General features: G+C 39.7%; 1 protein-coding gene across 1 annotated transcript in view; it reads right to left on the bottom strand.

Moving 5' to 3' along the window:
* Nucleotides 1-5,241: 5,241 nt before the first annotated feature.
* Nucleotides 5,242-16,226, bottom strand: part of OPRM1 (opioid receptor mu 1) — a 75,334-nt gene continuing 64,349 nt past the window's right edge. The window contains exon 5 of the mRNA XM_032160897.2: nt 5,242-5,416. Within this exon, the coding sequence (XP_032016788.1) occupies nt 5,378-5,416 (39 nt within the window). The 3' untranslated portion in view covers nt 5,242-5,377. The remainder of the gene's footprint in view (nt 5,417-16,226) is intronic.

The following is a 16,226-nucleotide window of genomic DNA, read 5'->3' as shown; positions in this document are numbered from 1 at the left end:
GACAGTTTACAAATGCCATGGCAATGTCAGGAAGTTGCCCTATATGGTCTTAAAAGGGGAAGAACTCTCAGTTCTGGGAATTGCCCACTCCTTTCTCAGAAAACTCATGAATAATCCACCCCTTGTTTAGCATATAATCAAGAAATAACCACAAAAATAGCCAACCAGCAGCCCTTGGGGCTACACTGCCTATGGAGTAGCCATTCTTTATTCCTTTGCTTTCTTAATAAACTTGCTTTTGAGGGAGAAGAAAAGGACCAATCAGTTAGGTAAACAGCTAAGACTAGTTCTCGGAGAAGCCTTTGCTTTCTTAATAAACTTGCTTTTGAGGGAGAAGAAAAGGACCAATCAGTTAGGTAAACAGCTAAGACTAGTCCTCGGAGAAGCAGCCTGCCTGAAAAATCATAGCTACAGGCAAAAATGGAGCAGCCTGAGGAAAACTCAGACTATAACTGCTGCACTGTTAGAAAGTAAGGCCCAGCATAGAAGCCTTTTGTTCACTGTGTGATTAGCGGGCTCCCAGGAAAAAGTTTCCTCCTTTTTTCTACTCCGTGGGAACTTGCAGGGAGGAAAGTGGCTTACTTAAAACAAACCCACAATTATACAAGAGAAGCTATGCTTTGTGCTTGCCTAGAGACACCCCATAGCTGCATAGATAGAGGCAGTTGTACAGACAGCTTTTCAGATAAAAGAAGTTACTCAAATAGCTACAGAGATGAGAGGAGTTTCTTATAAAAGCTTTTGGAGGCTGGGCGCGGTGGCTCACGCTTGTAATCCCAGAACTTTGGGAGGCCGAGGCAGGCGGATCACGAGGTCAGGAGATCGAGACCACGGTGAAACCCTGTCTCTACTAAAAATACAAAAAAATTAGCCGGGGGTGGTGGCGGGCACCTGTAGTCCCAGCTACTCAGAGAGGCTGAGGCAGGAGAATGGCGTGAACCGGCGACAGAGCGAGACTCCATCTCAAAAAAAAAAAAAAAAAAAAAAAAAGCTTTTGGATTCAGCTGTAAAAACAGCAACCCACGTGGGCTCCCATCTCTGCTGTAGAGAGCTTTCCTCTTTTGCTTATTAAACTTTTGCTCCAACCTCACCCTTTGTGGCCATGCTCCTTAATTTTCTTGGTTGTGAGACAATGAGCTCGGATAACACCTTAGACAACGAGACCATTGATCCTGACCCGTTTCACTTTCACTTTACTCCTGAATTCTTTCTCGCATGAGGTCCAAGAACCCTCTTTTGGGGTCTGGATCAGACCCCTTTCCGGTAACAGAAGCGCTTAGGACACAGTAATATTGTTTGCATTAAATTGAACTTGACTCATCTGTCTACTGCTTTAAGAATGGTATTCGATATGGGTGGTATCGCATAACAAAAGGTTGAACATTTGCCACACACTGCACTCACAAAGCTATCCACATTTGGTTTTACTTCTGGAGCAGTTTGTAATGTACACAATTCCTTGTACTTTTTATATTTTTGATGACAGTGAAGAACACTGACTATGGGTTGAAATTATTTGCAATTAAATGGATTAAATGGCTCTTAAATGGATGTCCCAGAGTTGGACTCATTAATTGACTTTTGCCTTAGACCTTACTTGCAGTGGTCTTAAATGCAATCTGCATGCCCTGTTCTATGACTATGTATCCTGAACCATATCAAACTGGGGGAAACACAGTGGTTAGAGTTGTAGTGGCCCAGGCATTTATTAACTTTCATGTTCTCACTCTTCTCCTGAGCCCAAGCAATAGGCCTGTGAGTAAAGACTTATGTTGAGAATCCAGGCAAGAATCTTGATGTTTCTACAAGGGCAGTAGGGATTCCTTGATAAACCAATTTTCTGCTGGTGGATATTTCTATGAAGAGGATAATGTTTCTTCCAGCAACAGATTTTTTGGTTCTGATTGACCTCCAGAATTGTACAACCACAACTTGGGTGTGTGTGTGGCCAGTTGAGAAGCTGAAAAACTTAAGCTACCATGTCCTATTCTTAGGTTGCTTTGGCTAGAACCCTCTAGAATTTGTAAAACCATAACAGATAGTATCAGCTTCTGCAGTATTCATGGCGTAAGCGGGAGAAATTTCTAGTGCCATCTTATCTTGGTAATTGCCAGTAGATGGAGAATATGTCTATATAAAACTGATTATCTTTATTATATGAGAGATGCAGTATGCATCTTATCATTTCCACATTATTTAGATAAAACATTTAATTGAAGCATTACCAAAAAGATCTTGTTTTTAGCTTTTAAACATATAAATAGACTTGACTTAAGTAAAGATTTTGAATGCTTTGGGGACTTTTTGATAAATGTGGTCGGAATCTTTGCAGAGGTGTTTTCTTTGTATCTTACATTTCATATATATGTTTCTGAATTTCAACTTTTGCCTGGATCCTGAGATGTAAAGGGCATGCTGTGATAATGTGGGAAACAGAATTTGTTAGCATCTTTTGGGTAATATTAAATGAGCTAAGTGAGACTTTTTCAATAATAAAATTTGCAAGTGAATGGATATCAGTTTTATCAACACAGTCATATTATTGAAGGAAATGAATGCTCTCTTACCTACTCATAGCTGTGTCTTAGAAGAGTTTATTTTAAAACTGCAACTGTCTATTTCAATGTTGAGAAGTGTTTCAAATGGCCAAATTAGGAGTTCTCCTTCTGATAGCCCTGTTGGGATAGGATAGCAGGGTCCTAGAGACTCACCAGTGCCCCAGCCGAGTCTCTTTCCTCTTCTTTCCTTTCTAATATTGGCAAGGAAAGAGGGATGAAGGAGCAAAATGACAGTGGAGACTGAAGGAGAAAAGACCACTAACTACTTGGAACACAATAAGCTAGAATTTCCACAGCAAGTGATCAGGTAAAGAAACAAAGCTTCCGCCCCGTATCTACAGTCTGCATTTCTGGGATACCAATCCAGGAAGAAGTCTCATCCTTAGGCAAGGGTGAAATTAGAAGGAAGAAAAAAGCAGAATATTCCATTTTCTTTATCTTCAGATTTTATCAGAAACCTTAGCCCGTCTAGTTGAGTCAGGGTTGTTATGTCTCTCCTTGCCTTGGAATTGCAAGGTGGTTCTAGCAAATTTACCTTAAAAAATAGTTTTGAATGAAAAACGTTGACAATGCCCTTATTTATTATTTACTTTAGAACATCTTATTTTAAAAATAACTCCCTTTATTGTGTATTCTGTGTAGAGTCACAAAGATGACATGGAAGAAACTTGTTCACACACATGACATTTGTGGAAAAAGATAGATCAGGTCCTGGTTGAAGACAAAGTTGCTCTCAACAACGTGTCAGATAATTCGTACTAGGAGCTGGTACTAAGCAGAAACAATGATTGCTGAAAAACAGACTGATGAGCAAAAGCAATACTATGTCATCCCTTGGGAGAAACCATCATAGCCCATGAAAAGCATGAATTTTCCTCCTCAGTTATTGACATACAAATATTACATTGTGTTCTGTTTGAATTATCCATTTTACTTATGGAAGCTCTAGTAGTGTATATATTTACATATATACACACTAGTACACTTATTTAACATTCTAAATCTTTTTAAGGTCCTTGTTTTAGTTACTTTTGTCAGAAAATATAAAAAACATAATATATGACTATTATGGAACATAATATTTGAGAAATGGAGATTATTACAAGCAAACATGAAACTTCATCAGAAGGGAACATTAAAACACTTATTTTGGCTTTTGTTTTTTCCCATCTACTGGATACATGGGTTGAGTCCACATAACTATAGCCAGTAGATCTGAGAGTAAATTCAGTTATTCTGATCCATGATAGCTGTTTTCTAGAAACATTGCTTTTGTATATCTGGCACATATTTGTGCCTTGTCAGATTGATGAAGAAATACAAATTTTACAATGGAGTCTTCTGGCAGATTGTAGACTCAGGCATACTCAGAAGTCAGCAGCCTAGTTTTTTACTTGTATCTTCATAGGTAACTACAAGGTATTTGATTCACTTAATCAATGCTGACAAAAGTTCAAAATGGAAAGCTTCTCGGCATGGGCCATCCGACTTGGCTGTCTACCTAGATCAAGTAAAATGGGTGATTGCCAAATTTCTACTGTGTTTCACAACAAAGAAAATCAGTTAAAGAGGAGAATTGTCATAGAGAAACTACTTAGAAGATTGACACTTTACAAAGGAAATCTTGACATTTAGCAGAGATCAAAAAGACCAAAATACTGATGATGACATTATATAAACACAATCTTCAGGAAAATATTTTTTGGGCCATGGTTAATATTTCACATCCAAGTAACTACACAGGATTGAAAAATAGATGACACACTTTTCTATATGGTCATTTGAGTCTGTCTTGAGATTATGTTTATTGGATTTATTATTTAAAAAAAGTTTAAACTGTTCTGGCAATCAACAAAAACATCTGTCATTTTATCACACTGATTCAAAAGGCATAAGGATTCTGAGCTGAGTTAAAAAAAAGAAAACAATATGTGGGGAGCCTGCAGTATGGAGAAACCAGTGAGAAATAAAGAGTACATTTAAATGCTTGACTTCCTGCATGGATGAAGTGATGAGCTCATTGACTATTACCTTTTGTGAACACTTAAATAGGAGCAAGAAAATTGCACATTTAAAACTGAGGAACAAACCACTGAAAGCCTAAGAATGAAAAATCCCCCATGATGACTCTTTGGAAGTATTTGCAGTGCATGAGAATCAACCTTTCTACAGCTGACACATGACTGTGTTTCAGATTACCTTTCATGCTAATCTCTTCCCTTGCAATTACGGAGCTAGATGAAAGAGACGTTATTTTTTTTAAACAATACAAAACCAAGAAATGGAGGTGAAAATGATGCCTTAGCCAGATGCTAATTTTAAGATGAACGTTAAAGGTCTAAAATAGAATAATGGATTCATTCCCTTGCAAAACACTAAAAAGACTCGGACCTTCCCTTCAAGGTGCTTTGATCAGAGGTAGCATTTACTTTATGTGTTACTACGGTGAACTTAACAAAAGATGGTTTTTCTTTGATGAGGTCATAAATATTTGCTTAAAAACAAAATCTTACAGACAGAAGGGTCACCTTTTATGATGACTTCAATTCACATACCACGGTGGGTTTTGCTTCCACTAGGTGTCTTGCACAAACTGGACTCCTCAGTGTGGTATATTCCTTTCCTTCCAAATGCTCCACTTACTTTGGCTGTCCCTCTAATGTGCAGAGCAGAGTGGCCAGAGAGGAAAGAGGTTGGATGACATAAAAGCAGGCACTTTCCTAGAGAATTAGAGCCTCCTACACATTCTTGAAGCAACCTGCTTCCACATACATGGTGGCTTCTGAGCTTGGTGAAGGTCGGAATGGCATGAGACTCTGTTAGGGCAACGGAGCAGTTTCTGCTTCCAGATTTTCTAGCTGAAAGGAGAGAAAGAGCAAAGACAGTGAACATTTCAGATGTGGTCGCAGCACACATTTGTTGAGCATCTTCTGCTCGTAAGAACTGCACTGAAGACCTTCATGTATACTTTCACCTGCAAGCCTCAGTTTTTCTTAAATGTCAAGACATTAATCAATCTCTTCAGACATTATGAATAATCTTCTGGCTCATTATGAATATGCTCTTCATTTGTGTATGCTACTGAAAAGAACTGTATACTAGTCATTATAGAGATATTATTGATAATTTCCTTGAAAAAATACATTTTAATTGAAACTCTTTCTCCCCCTTTTTTTACCCTCTTCCTCCCTCTTTAGCCTCAAATCATTTATGACTTGATCAGAATTTTGAAAGAAAAGCAGTGTTTTTTTCAATACTTCTGATCTTATTTATTTCCAGATAAAGAGATTTCTATTTTTACCCAATTCTCAAAATTAATGATTTTTTTTCCTATAACTGATTTGAAGTTCACCCTACCTGATCCCCACTGTAAAGCTGGCATATGTGTTGAACAATAACATTTGCTTAGACACATGGAAATGTGGCCTGCTATTTTCAAGTAAGGAAAGAGGACTGTGGAAATAGAGCAAGTTTTGTAATTAACAAATAATTGTTGCTATCATTCATTATAATACTGCTGAGGAGAAAAGGAGATGTTTGTATAGTAAGCATAAAAGGGTAAAAGATCTTTTTTTAATTTTAGTAAATTTGCTTGATCCATGTGCTTTGCCATCTGCTTTTTCTCTCTTTTTTTCTCTCTCATACACACACACAGACACACACACAGACACACACACACACACGCCATCTTTTTAAGCCATTTGATGCTTTACCTTTAAATATTTCAGTACATGTTTTCTGAGAATAAAGAATAGGTTAGGTCGTTCTCACTTTAGGGAGAGGCAGTCCATCATGGCCAGGAGTGTCCCTGCACACCCTTGCTGACCCTGACAAATTGCAAGGTCTAACTGTCCTCTGACTCTGATCATTTCTGTAGCTGTTCACACAGGCAATTAATTAAGAAGGCACAGGCCACCACAGCACTGACCATGATGTGGCTGCTTGCTCATAGGGGAGGTTTGTTTATTGCTCCCCCAGGTGCTGAGACTTAAGCTCTGGGTTCCTCAACTGTGATACGACCCACTGTGTGTGTGTACTGCAGTCTGGTCCCTGGTCCCATCGTATTGTCTTGTGGGATTTGGGAGCAGGGGAACTGGCACTATTACGCTAAAGCTTCTGCTGTTTGCTGTGCTTTGAGTAGTCAATTGCCTGAGTCTTTTGTCTAATTTCAGCACCTATAGGGCTGTGGCAAAGCAACCTACTTGCTTGCTTAGTCATCTCTTTTGGAATTCTGTTATTCTTGCCATCTTCTAAGAGGTTGAAATTCTTCTCAAAGTGGCACAAAGTGCAGGGTGCCAAGACAGACAACTTTTTGGAAGAATAAAAAGGCAAGAACTCATAAGCTGGGTTCAGGGACATTTGTGAACTCCCTGGGTCTGGTAGCAAATATTCTGGCCCAAATGGTGCAGAAGGTGGGCAGCGAGTGGTCCACCTCTGTCCTACCTGTTGATGAACAAGAGTTGAGTCAATAGATGGAGGTTGAAAGGTGAGGGATAAAATCCAACAAGCTGCCGTGGTTTCTGTTTGCTCATCTATGGGGTAGAGGATGGAGAGAACATTCCAGTCTCCATTAGGGAGGAAAGCACAACGGTGTCAAGTTGTAAGTTACAAATGTGTACACCTGAAGGGCAATGTATTCCCACAGAGAGTACCAAGATGCAGACCCATGGGGAGAGAGAAAGGAAAGAAGTCCAGGGGTGCTTTGATCAGCAGACAGAGGGGCTCTTGGACACTTGGCTGCTGCATTGGTGTAGCGAAGGAATAAGAAAGGTTATGCGTTAGAGCATGCAGAACCAAGGCTGTCTCATGTGGGACCTTATATTTTAAAACACTGTGCAAATTATGTCATTGAGATAGAATCATGTCCCACAATAAGCTTTGCTACCCTGGATTTCTGTTTTAGTGACTACACTATGGTAAATCCAAGATGATTTTTCTTTTCTTTTCTTTTCTTTCTTTTTTTTTTTTTTTTTTTGAGGCAGAGTCTCGTTCTGTCACCCAGGCTAGAGTGCAGTGGCATGGTCTTGCCTGACTGCAACCTCCACCTCCCAGATTCAAGCAATTCTTATGCCTCAGCCTCCTGAGTAGCTAGAATTATAGGCATGTGCCACCACGCCCAGCTAATTTTTGTGCTTTTAGTAGAGATGGAGTTTCTCATGTTGGCCAGGCTGGTCTCGACCTCAAGTGATCTACCTGCCTCGGCCTTCAAAAGTGGTGGCATTACAGGCATGAGGCACCATGCCCAACGGAAGAAGATTTTCTTAAGTCAGTAAAATCTCATGAAACCCCATGGAGGAAGCTATTTAAAGCCTGAGGGCTGAAGCTGCCCTAGACTTGTTGTGTCCTGGACAGAATGACAGCTTTGATGATGAACCCTCACCCAGAGCACAACCAATGCATTTTTAAGATTGCGTTTCTCCCTCCAAGGTTGAGGACTCCATTACTTTTCTTGCCAGGAGATCCTGTACTGGCAGCTGTGCTGATTTAGGGCCCCTAGATGTCCAGGATAAAAACACTACTCCCTAAACCAGGTAAGGTCTCTGCAATCCAAAACAAAGCCCAGGATGGGAAAAACCAAGCCCCTCCAAAGGGACCTGATCATAAGGCAATGTGGGCATGCCTACTAAACAGGAGCTCCCAAAGAAGGGAATGATCGGATGATCCCCAAAGAAACTCAGTCCAGATATCCAGCGACGGTGGGCCCTAGGGAGGCAGTTAGTTGTTTACACAGATGAAACTCTACGTTCCTTTATAGAACCAGATTCCTTTGTGGAGATCAATCCTCCTCTAATGGAGGGGGAAGCCAGGTTGCTGCCTCAGGGCAAATCACCCCCTCAGAACCTCTACTGTCTGATTTTAAACTTCTATTCCTGATTTAGACTCCTTTAAGGACAAGCTCTCTTCATTCCCAAGAGGAATCAGAGGCATTACACCTGATGGGGGGAACAATGGAGGTAGAGGAGAGAAGGAGGGGTCCAACTCTTATGTCTCTCTCTCTCTCTCTCTCTTTTTTCTTTTGAGGCAGAGCCTTACTCTGTCACCTAGGCTGGAGTGCAGTGGTACAATCTCCGCTCACTGCAACCTCCACCTCCCAGGCTCAGGCAATTCTCCCACCTCAGTCTCCCGAGTAGCTGGGACCACAGACATGCACCGCCACACCTGGCTAATTTTTGTATTTTTGGTAGAGACGGGGTTTCACCATGTTGCCCAGGCTGGTCTCGAACTCCTGAGCTCAAGCGATCTACCCACCTCAGCCTCCCAAAGTGCTGGGATTACAAGCTTGAGCCACTGCACCGCCTTATGTTTCTTTTTGATATCCATGCTCAAATGACTAAGTACTAGGTTCTCCTGAGGGACTGCACTAGGTTCTCTGAGGTCCTTCTCTTGTAAGGACCACACATTTAATTACCCAGATTTGATACCAAAATATGGGAAAGGAAGTAACTGTATCCACTGGGCAGAGCTGTTTAGAGCCCTGTTATCTACTACTTTTGAGGCTCCTAGGGCTGAATGTGTAATTGGTATTGATAATTTACATTCTTGTTCTGTAAATGTTCATGATGTCCAAGAGAGACTTTTGTGATTGAAAGAGCCATTTGTAGAGAGGGATAGAAGGATGCATGCACAACTGATCACAACTTGGCTTTGGTTCTCTTCTAAGTTTTTTTTTTTTTTTTTTTTTTTAATTAGAATTCCAGAAGGAGAAAAGGAAACCACAACCTTGACCAAGGACTTAAATACAATGGGACTAATGAAAAATGTAATATCTCAATGTAACAGCCTTGTATGGCCAGTGAAAAAAAACTAATGGGAATCTGGAGGCTTGTGTTAGATCATGCCAACTGAATTTAGTTGGTATTATAGTCCTGGCTGTTACAGACATTGTGACTGTAAATGAGTCAATTCCCTCTGATAGCACCTGGTGTGCCATTTTGGATTTTGGCCATGTATTTTTCTCAATCCCTTTTGCACCCAAAGATGAAGACCCCTTCCCTGGCTGACCCTCTAAAACATGTTTACTGGGCTGTTGCAGTACTACTTGAATTTCCCTGTTATTTATCACCAGTAGGTTGGTCAAAACACAGGACAAGCCTCTCTCTCTTTCTTTTTTTTTTATTGCAGAGAAATTGGGCTTACTATATTGATGACATTCTATTGAAAGGCCTCAATAAAATTAGCCAATGCTAAATCACATGAAGGCCCAGAAAGGCTCTTAATTCTGATAAGATACAGTACCAGCCACCCAAGTCAAAATCTCCAAAATGATGCGGACTAAGACTCAAAAGTTGATCCTAGATAGTAAAGAAAATATTCTTTGCTCTATGGCTCTCCTAAGAGAAAGGAAGCCTGGCACTTAATTGGAGTATTTAGATCTTAGAGGGGGGACCTAAGCTGCAGGTGACACTTGGGTCAGTGTAGCAGGTTGTTGCAGCAGACCACCCAGGGGGCCCTTTTCAATTCCAGGATTCTGGAAAGGGAAACAGTCTCCACCTGGAGGCACCCCTTGGCATTCTGGACTCACTGCTTCCCTGGCACCACTCCCCACTTCACTGGGGAAAAGAACACCTTAGACCCTGGAGGTGCTCAGAGGAGGGAATAATGAATGCTCTTTTTGTCTCTGAATCCCAGCCTCTCACTTGGCAAAATAATCGCATGGTCCATCAGAGACAAGCAGCAGCTCTGATTGCCAACCCGTACCACTGCTGGATTTATCAGCTGGATTTATCATCCTCATCCATGTGCTGTGGGATCAGAAAATCTCCTGTTGGCCTGCTTGGTCCAGAATTATTCTACTGTGCCTGGTGTATCAAAGTCAGCTCCCCAAAATGAATCACTCTTTCTACCTGCACAATCACTCAGACAGCTCATACTGATTCATGTGCTTCTCCTGACACTGAGTGCCCTTGAGTCATGCTATGTAGGGCTGTCCAGGTGACAACTACTTGGCGACCCTGCCCATAGAGCTTAACCAAACCAAGGTCATGGTGATCCAAATCAAGTTATACGTTCATATGTGGGAGAGAGTGACCCAGAGGATATCCATCCACCGGAGCATGTGGGGGTTGCTATTTGGTTCATCTCTGAGTCCTTGCAATAATTGGCAATGGCACCACTCTTTGGATTTCATTTCCTTTGTTAGTCCCCTAGGTAAAGAGGGCTGTCCTGCCTGAGGGATACATGGTTCTGTTCCCCAGCATCAGAGTCCACATTTTAGAGACAAGCCAGGAAACTATTCTTAAGTTTAGCTACCCTAGCCAATGAGATGGAACAAACCATAGAAGATCAGCACGTCAGTCTTAGCTCCCTGATTGTAAATGGGTCATTGATTGGCCTTAGACTACAGTCTGGCTGAATGGGGGAGAATTTGTATGGTTGCCAACTGTTCCTGTTGTGTTTGGATTAATATCCACGGTATGGTGGAGCAATCCATGCATACCATAAGAAAGGAAGGTAGGTGCTTATCTGAAATTCGACCTATTAGTCTTCTCTGTGATTTATTTAACTGGGTCTGGGATTCTGGAGTGCATGGTGGAGGTCAATACTGCAGACTGACCTCATCCTGTGGATGGGATTCTGTTGACAACAGCCCTAATCCAGTACTGACTGAAATAAGTGGAAACAGATTTGGTCCTAGTCCTTGTCAATATGTCTAATTCAAGTTGCTGATGGGGTGGCATAATCGTATAAAAATTTAAGTTCAGCCAAGAATATGCTAGGCTGAACATGAATTATTGGGAGAGGCAGTCCACTGAATAACCCTGCCCATTCTTACTGACTGAGCTGAACTGCAAGATCTAATCATCTTCTCACCCTGATTTGTTTCTACAGCTAGTCATAGTCAATTAACAACCTTTACTGCCTGACCACATGAGGACCACAGCATTTTGAGACTCTGGCTCCTGGGGAAGGAGTATTGATTTGTTTACTGCTTGCTACAAAAGACACTGAGCCCATATCTCTGAACTCCTCAGCTGCTGTGCAACTCATTGTATGTGTAGCAGCAATTTGGGTTCATTGTGTCACATCATGAGACATAAAGGCAAAGGAACTGGCGTTAGCATGCTGATACTTACGCTGTTTACTGTGCTGTAGTAAGTGGTTTTCTCTGGTCCACTGAGTCACACTGTCTATTTCTAGCACCCATAGAATTGTGACAAAGCCAGCCTACTTGCTTGCTAAGATATCTCCTTTGCAGTTTTGGAACTCCCTACCATTTTCTAAAGCTGGGTTTCTTTTCTGATGATAACCACAGTACGGTTAGTAGATTTGACATTTGACATTAGATACGATACTTAGACACATATGTTAGATACATAGATATAACACAATTCTCTGCTATCGGTTTTCTATTTTTGTCAACAATTTTTTAAACTATAGTTTTTGGCTGGGCGCGGTGGCTCAAGCCTGTAATCCCAGCACTTTGGGAGGCTGAGGTGGGCGGATCACAAGGTCAGGAGATCGAGACCATCCTGGCTAACACAGTGAAACCTGTTTCTACTAAAAATACAAAAAATTAGCCGGGCGTGGTGGCGGGCGCCTGTAGTCCCAGCTACTCGAGAGGCTGAGTAGCATGAACCCGGGAGGCGGAGCTTGTAGCCAGCCGAGATGGCGCCACTGCACTCCAGCCTGGGCAATAGAGGAGACTCAGTCTCAAAATATATAAATAAATAAATAAATAAAAATAAACTATGGTTTTTCCAGGAAGTCAACTAGCAAATACCCTTGGGCTATTTTTGGTCCTATTTAAAAAAATTAAATGTTTGAAAAGCTTTTAAGGTTCAAACTGAAGCTGATTTAAGGCATTTTTAATCTTTATCCACACAAAGATTGGTGTGTATTTCCTGCACTTTTGGAACTAAAGAAAATTGAAGAGATTATCTTTTCAACTTTGTCAATCTATGGAAGCAAACATAACCTTGAGAGGTGAAGTGGTGTGCCCAGGTGCATTGGAGGAGGAAAGCTGGTTTAATATTTTTATTTTGCGGCTACTCTCCTCCACCTCCATTTTTTCTTTTCTCTTTGTGATGCCATTCAAAGTTACAATTGAAGGCAATAACAGGCTTGGGTACTTTTGAAGCCCATCAGAGTTTGAGCCAGTAATAGGCTTCAAAATCTCATTTATTACAGAAACCATAAAAACAGAGCCATACGACCTCTGGTCGTCCTCACTGCTACACTCCCACCAACACCATGACAATTTACAAATGCCATGGAAACATCAGGAAGTTACCCTATATGGGCTAAAAAGGGGAGGCGTGAATAATCCACCCCTTGTTGAGCATATCATCAAGAAATAACCTTAAAAATGGGCCACCAGCAGCCCTCAGGGCTGCTCTGTCTATGGAGTAGCTATTCTTTTATTTCTTTACTTTCTTAATAAACTGGCTTTCACTTTGAAAAAAGTTTATAAACCTACCTCACTGTACTATTATCTAGATCATAATTAAACATGGTATAGTATTACAGAAATTAGTAAGAGCTTGTCAAATCTATTGTTAGAAACACAACTGGTATAGGGTTTACCTAATTTCCAGGTCCAGTAATGTTCTAAGAAAATAAAATTGATTTTGCCATAACTAATAATAACTTGCTCTTAGAGGTTACTTGCTTTCTTTCTAAGTACTTTCAAAATACATTTTAATGATTTAATCCAGGTTCTAAAAACAATCTGTACAAAGCTAAATATTCTGTGGTTTTCAATTGCTACAATATTCCCATTAAACTTGGGATTCTATTTCTTTACCTTCGTTTTCCAGGACTCCTTCCATTCTTATTTGCTTCGGAGATTATGATTTGTGTTTCATTGCAGTTTGTTCACGACTCCTCTTAATGTTTTAATATTGCCATGAGATTTGACCTCATTCGGAGCCTCCTGGGGTTCTCTAACAATATCTTCATCTTTATTGGCCTTTAATTTTTTTCTTAATAGTGTCTCAAGCTGAAGGTCATTTTTTTTTCTAAAAGAAGCTTGAAGTAATATAAGGGTTGAAGAATTGTGCCTTTCTCTTGTCTTCCATGAATATGGAGTCGTTATTTTTGTTTGTTTGTTTGTTTGTTTTTTGCAACTGGTTAGTGGTGTAGAAGAAAGCTTTCCTTAGAGAAATTTTCAGAGGAGGATCAGACTAAAGTCAGGACACCTGGGGCTTGGTTCCAATTTTCTCAAGCATTGCTTTACAAACATCACAACTAATTTGGACCTTAATGTTTCTTCAGCTATTGAACAAAATTAAACAGGTTAGATCAGTGGTTCTTGACTGATTTCTGCTGCCTGCTTCCACTCCAGGATACATCTGGCAATATCTGGAGGCATTTTGGTGTCACAGTGGGAGATGGGTGGGTGTTACTGGCATTTAGTGTGTTGAGACAAAGGATGCTGCTGAACATCTTACAGTGCCCACAATGTCACTAGTGCCAAGGTTGAGAAGGCTTGGGTTAGTCCACTTTATGATCTCTTTTGGTACTTTATTTCATTCTTTTTAAATGTTATTTACAAGAGATGAAATTCAATTTTGAGGGAAAAGGAAAAGAAGAAGATGAAAATAGTAAAGCCTCACTGGATGGCTTAGAGTAATAATATTAGCCAGTTGCCTGACACTTTGGATGGATAATCATACATCATGCTTACATCAAAGCTAAGTGGTAGTTACTACAGTTATTACCTTTCTTACAGATGAGGAAGTGCAAGCAGAGAGTGTTAGAAACTTGCCCAAGAACATTCAGCTCATCAGTAGTATGATCCGGGGCCATTTACATTTTTAGGATTTTGGCTATCCTAGGATTTTGGGAGGCTGAGGCAGGTGGAGCACTTCAGCCCAGGAGTTTAAGACCAGGCTGGCAGCACGGCAAAACCCTGTCTCTACAAAAAGTACAAAAAATTAGCATGGTGTGGTGGCGTGTGCCCATAGTTTTAGCTACTCAGGAGGCTGAGGTGGGAGGATCGCTGGAGCTCGGGAAGTAGAGGCTGCAGGGAGCTGAGCTGGTGCCACGGCACTCCAGCTTGGACAGCAGAGCTAAATCCTGTCTCCAAAAAAATAAAATAAATAAATTTTTAGGGTTTTATCTTGCATCTGCTGTTCTTGTCTAATTGTAATGTTTCCCCTTAACCTGAAGAAAACTTTAAAATTAAATTTACATATGTTTATTTAAAAATATAATTATCTGACTTTTTATTTACACAAATTTTCTTAAACTGTATTTGAAAACTAGGTGTTTGGAAAGATTTCACTATCATCTTTTACATTTAGTATGAAAAAAGGTATACAATAAAAAATACATTTCTGGCCTTCAATTTCTCCATTTATAGGAAAAGGATGTTTGGATAAGATAGTCTGCAGTGTTGTTTTTCAGTTCCAGTGTTCGAAGAACTGTGAATATTTTGCATCTGCTTGACAAATCCAGTTACATTATTGAGATTTAGATGTTGATATTTACTATACTATAGCCATTTGCAAATCTATTTGTCATATTGAACTTCTGAAGCAATCAGAAAGAAATTCAGTTATAGCATACGCAAGTCACACTGCAAGCCTTAGTTGAAGCATTTAAAAATTCTATGAGAAAATTGTTCCTCCCATTTCCCTTCTACTTCCAAAGAGTAGCTCAAGGAGAGCGTTTTTAAAAGTTGATGGTTTGAATTTGAATGAGCCCATATTTAATGAATCTTCAGGAATTTTGAATATAAGAACACCTTAGCTAATATAATAAGAGAAGAAGGAAGAAGAGTAAGAGTGAGATATTCTTCTTAAGTTGACAGATTATGAAATGAGTTAAATAGTTGATTGTATTGTCAAATGTACAGTAGTCATATCTCATCCCGCATCCACCTTTCACTGAATTTTCTGGTTGTCAACGTTTTAAAAAATATTTTGCTATTTGTCGATTAAGTTATTCTTACTTCTTAATATCATCTTTCATAGAATTTGCTTTTCTATTACATCTTAAAGGAATCCATTCCATCTAATAAGAAATCATTTACTTTTTACACTCTAAGGAACTTAGGTATAGAAAACTTGAATTTTATATATGTGGGTATATATATTTATACATATAACATTTAAATATATATTAGGAATCTTGGATTATATATATATATTTATATTTATAAAATCCCCTAAACATATCTTTTTTAACCTTTATAAATATTTGATAATGTGACAAAAGTAGAAAGAACCTAGGTAGGGGTTGCTAGATTTTGTAGATTTCTAGTATTCTTGGGATTTCTGGTGTCTGTATGGAAAACAGAATAGTAGATGGTAGCTGATTTTACACAAAAATGTGCTCTATACATTAGCTCTTTTTCCTTCGTTCTTTCCCAAGAAATACTTCACTTTATATAGACAAATGGCTCACATTATTTTTCTATATATTCATTCTTAAACTGAGAGGGTCAATATTCAAAGTGTGATGAAATATTCAGCCTGTATTTATTTGGTATCTGATAATGATATGGAGCCAATTTATCAGGCTATTTAGTTCTTTGCATGTGTTTCTAATATGTTCAGATGTTATAGAAAGACAACATGGTTAATTTCCTTTGATTCATACACAGTAAAGCAACAAGCACTACCTTAAATTCATACTTATCTCCCACCAGTTAGGGTTAATATTTATGGGTGTTTATTCCTTCAGCACACACCACTGGCAATGGGGATGACTGGGCTTGCATGG

This window comes from Hylobates moloch, unplaced genomic scaffold (assembly GCF_009828535.3).
Source record: "Hylobates moloch isolate HMO894 unplaced genomic scaffold, HMol_V3 SCAFFOLD_2, whole genome shotgun sequence".
Lineage (NCBI taxonomy): Eukaryota > Metazoa > Chordata > Mammalia > Primates > Hylobatidae > Hylobates > Hylobates moloch.
The sequence above is the reverse complement of the archived record's forward strand: the minus strand, read 5'-3'. Positions and strand labels throughout refer to the sequence as shown.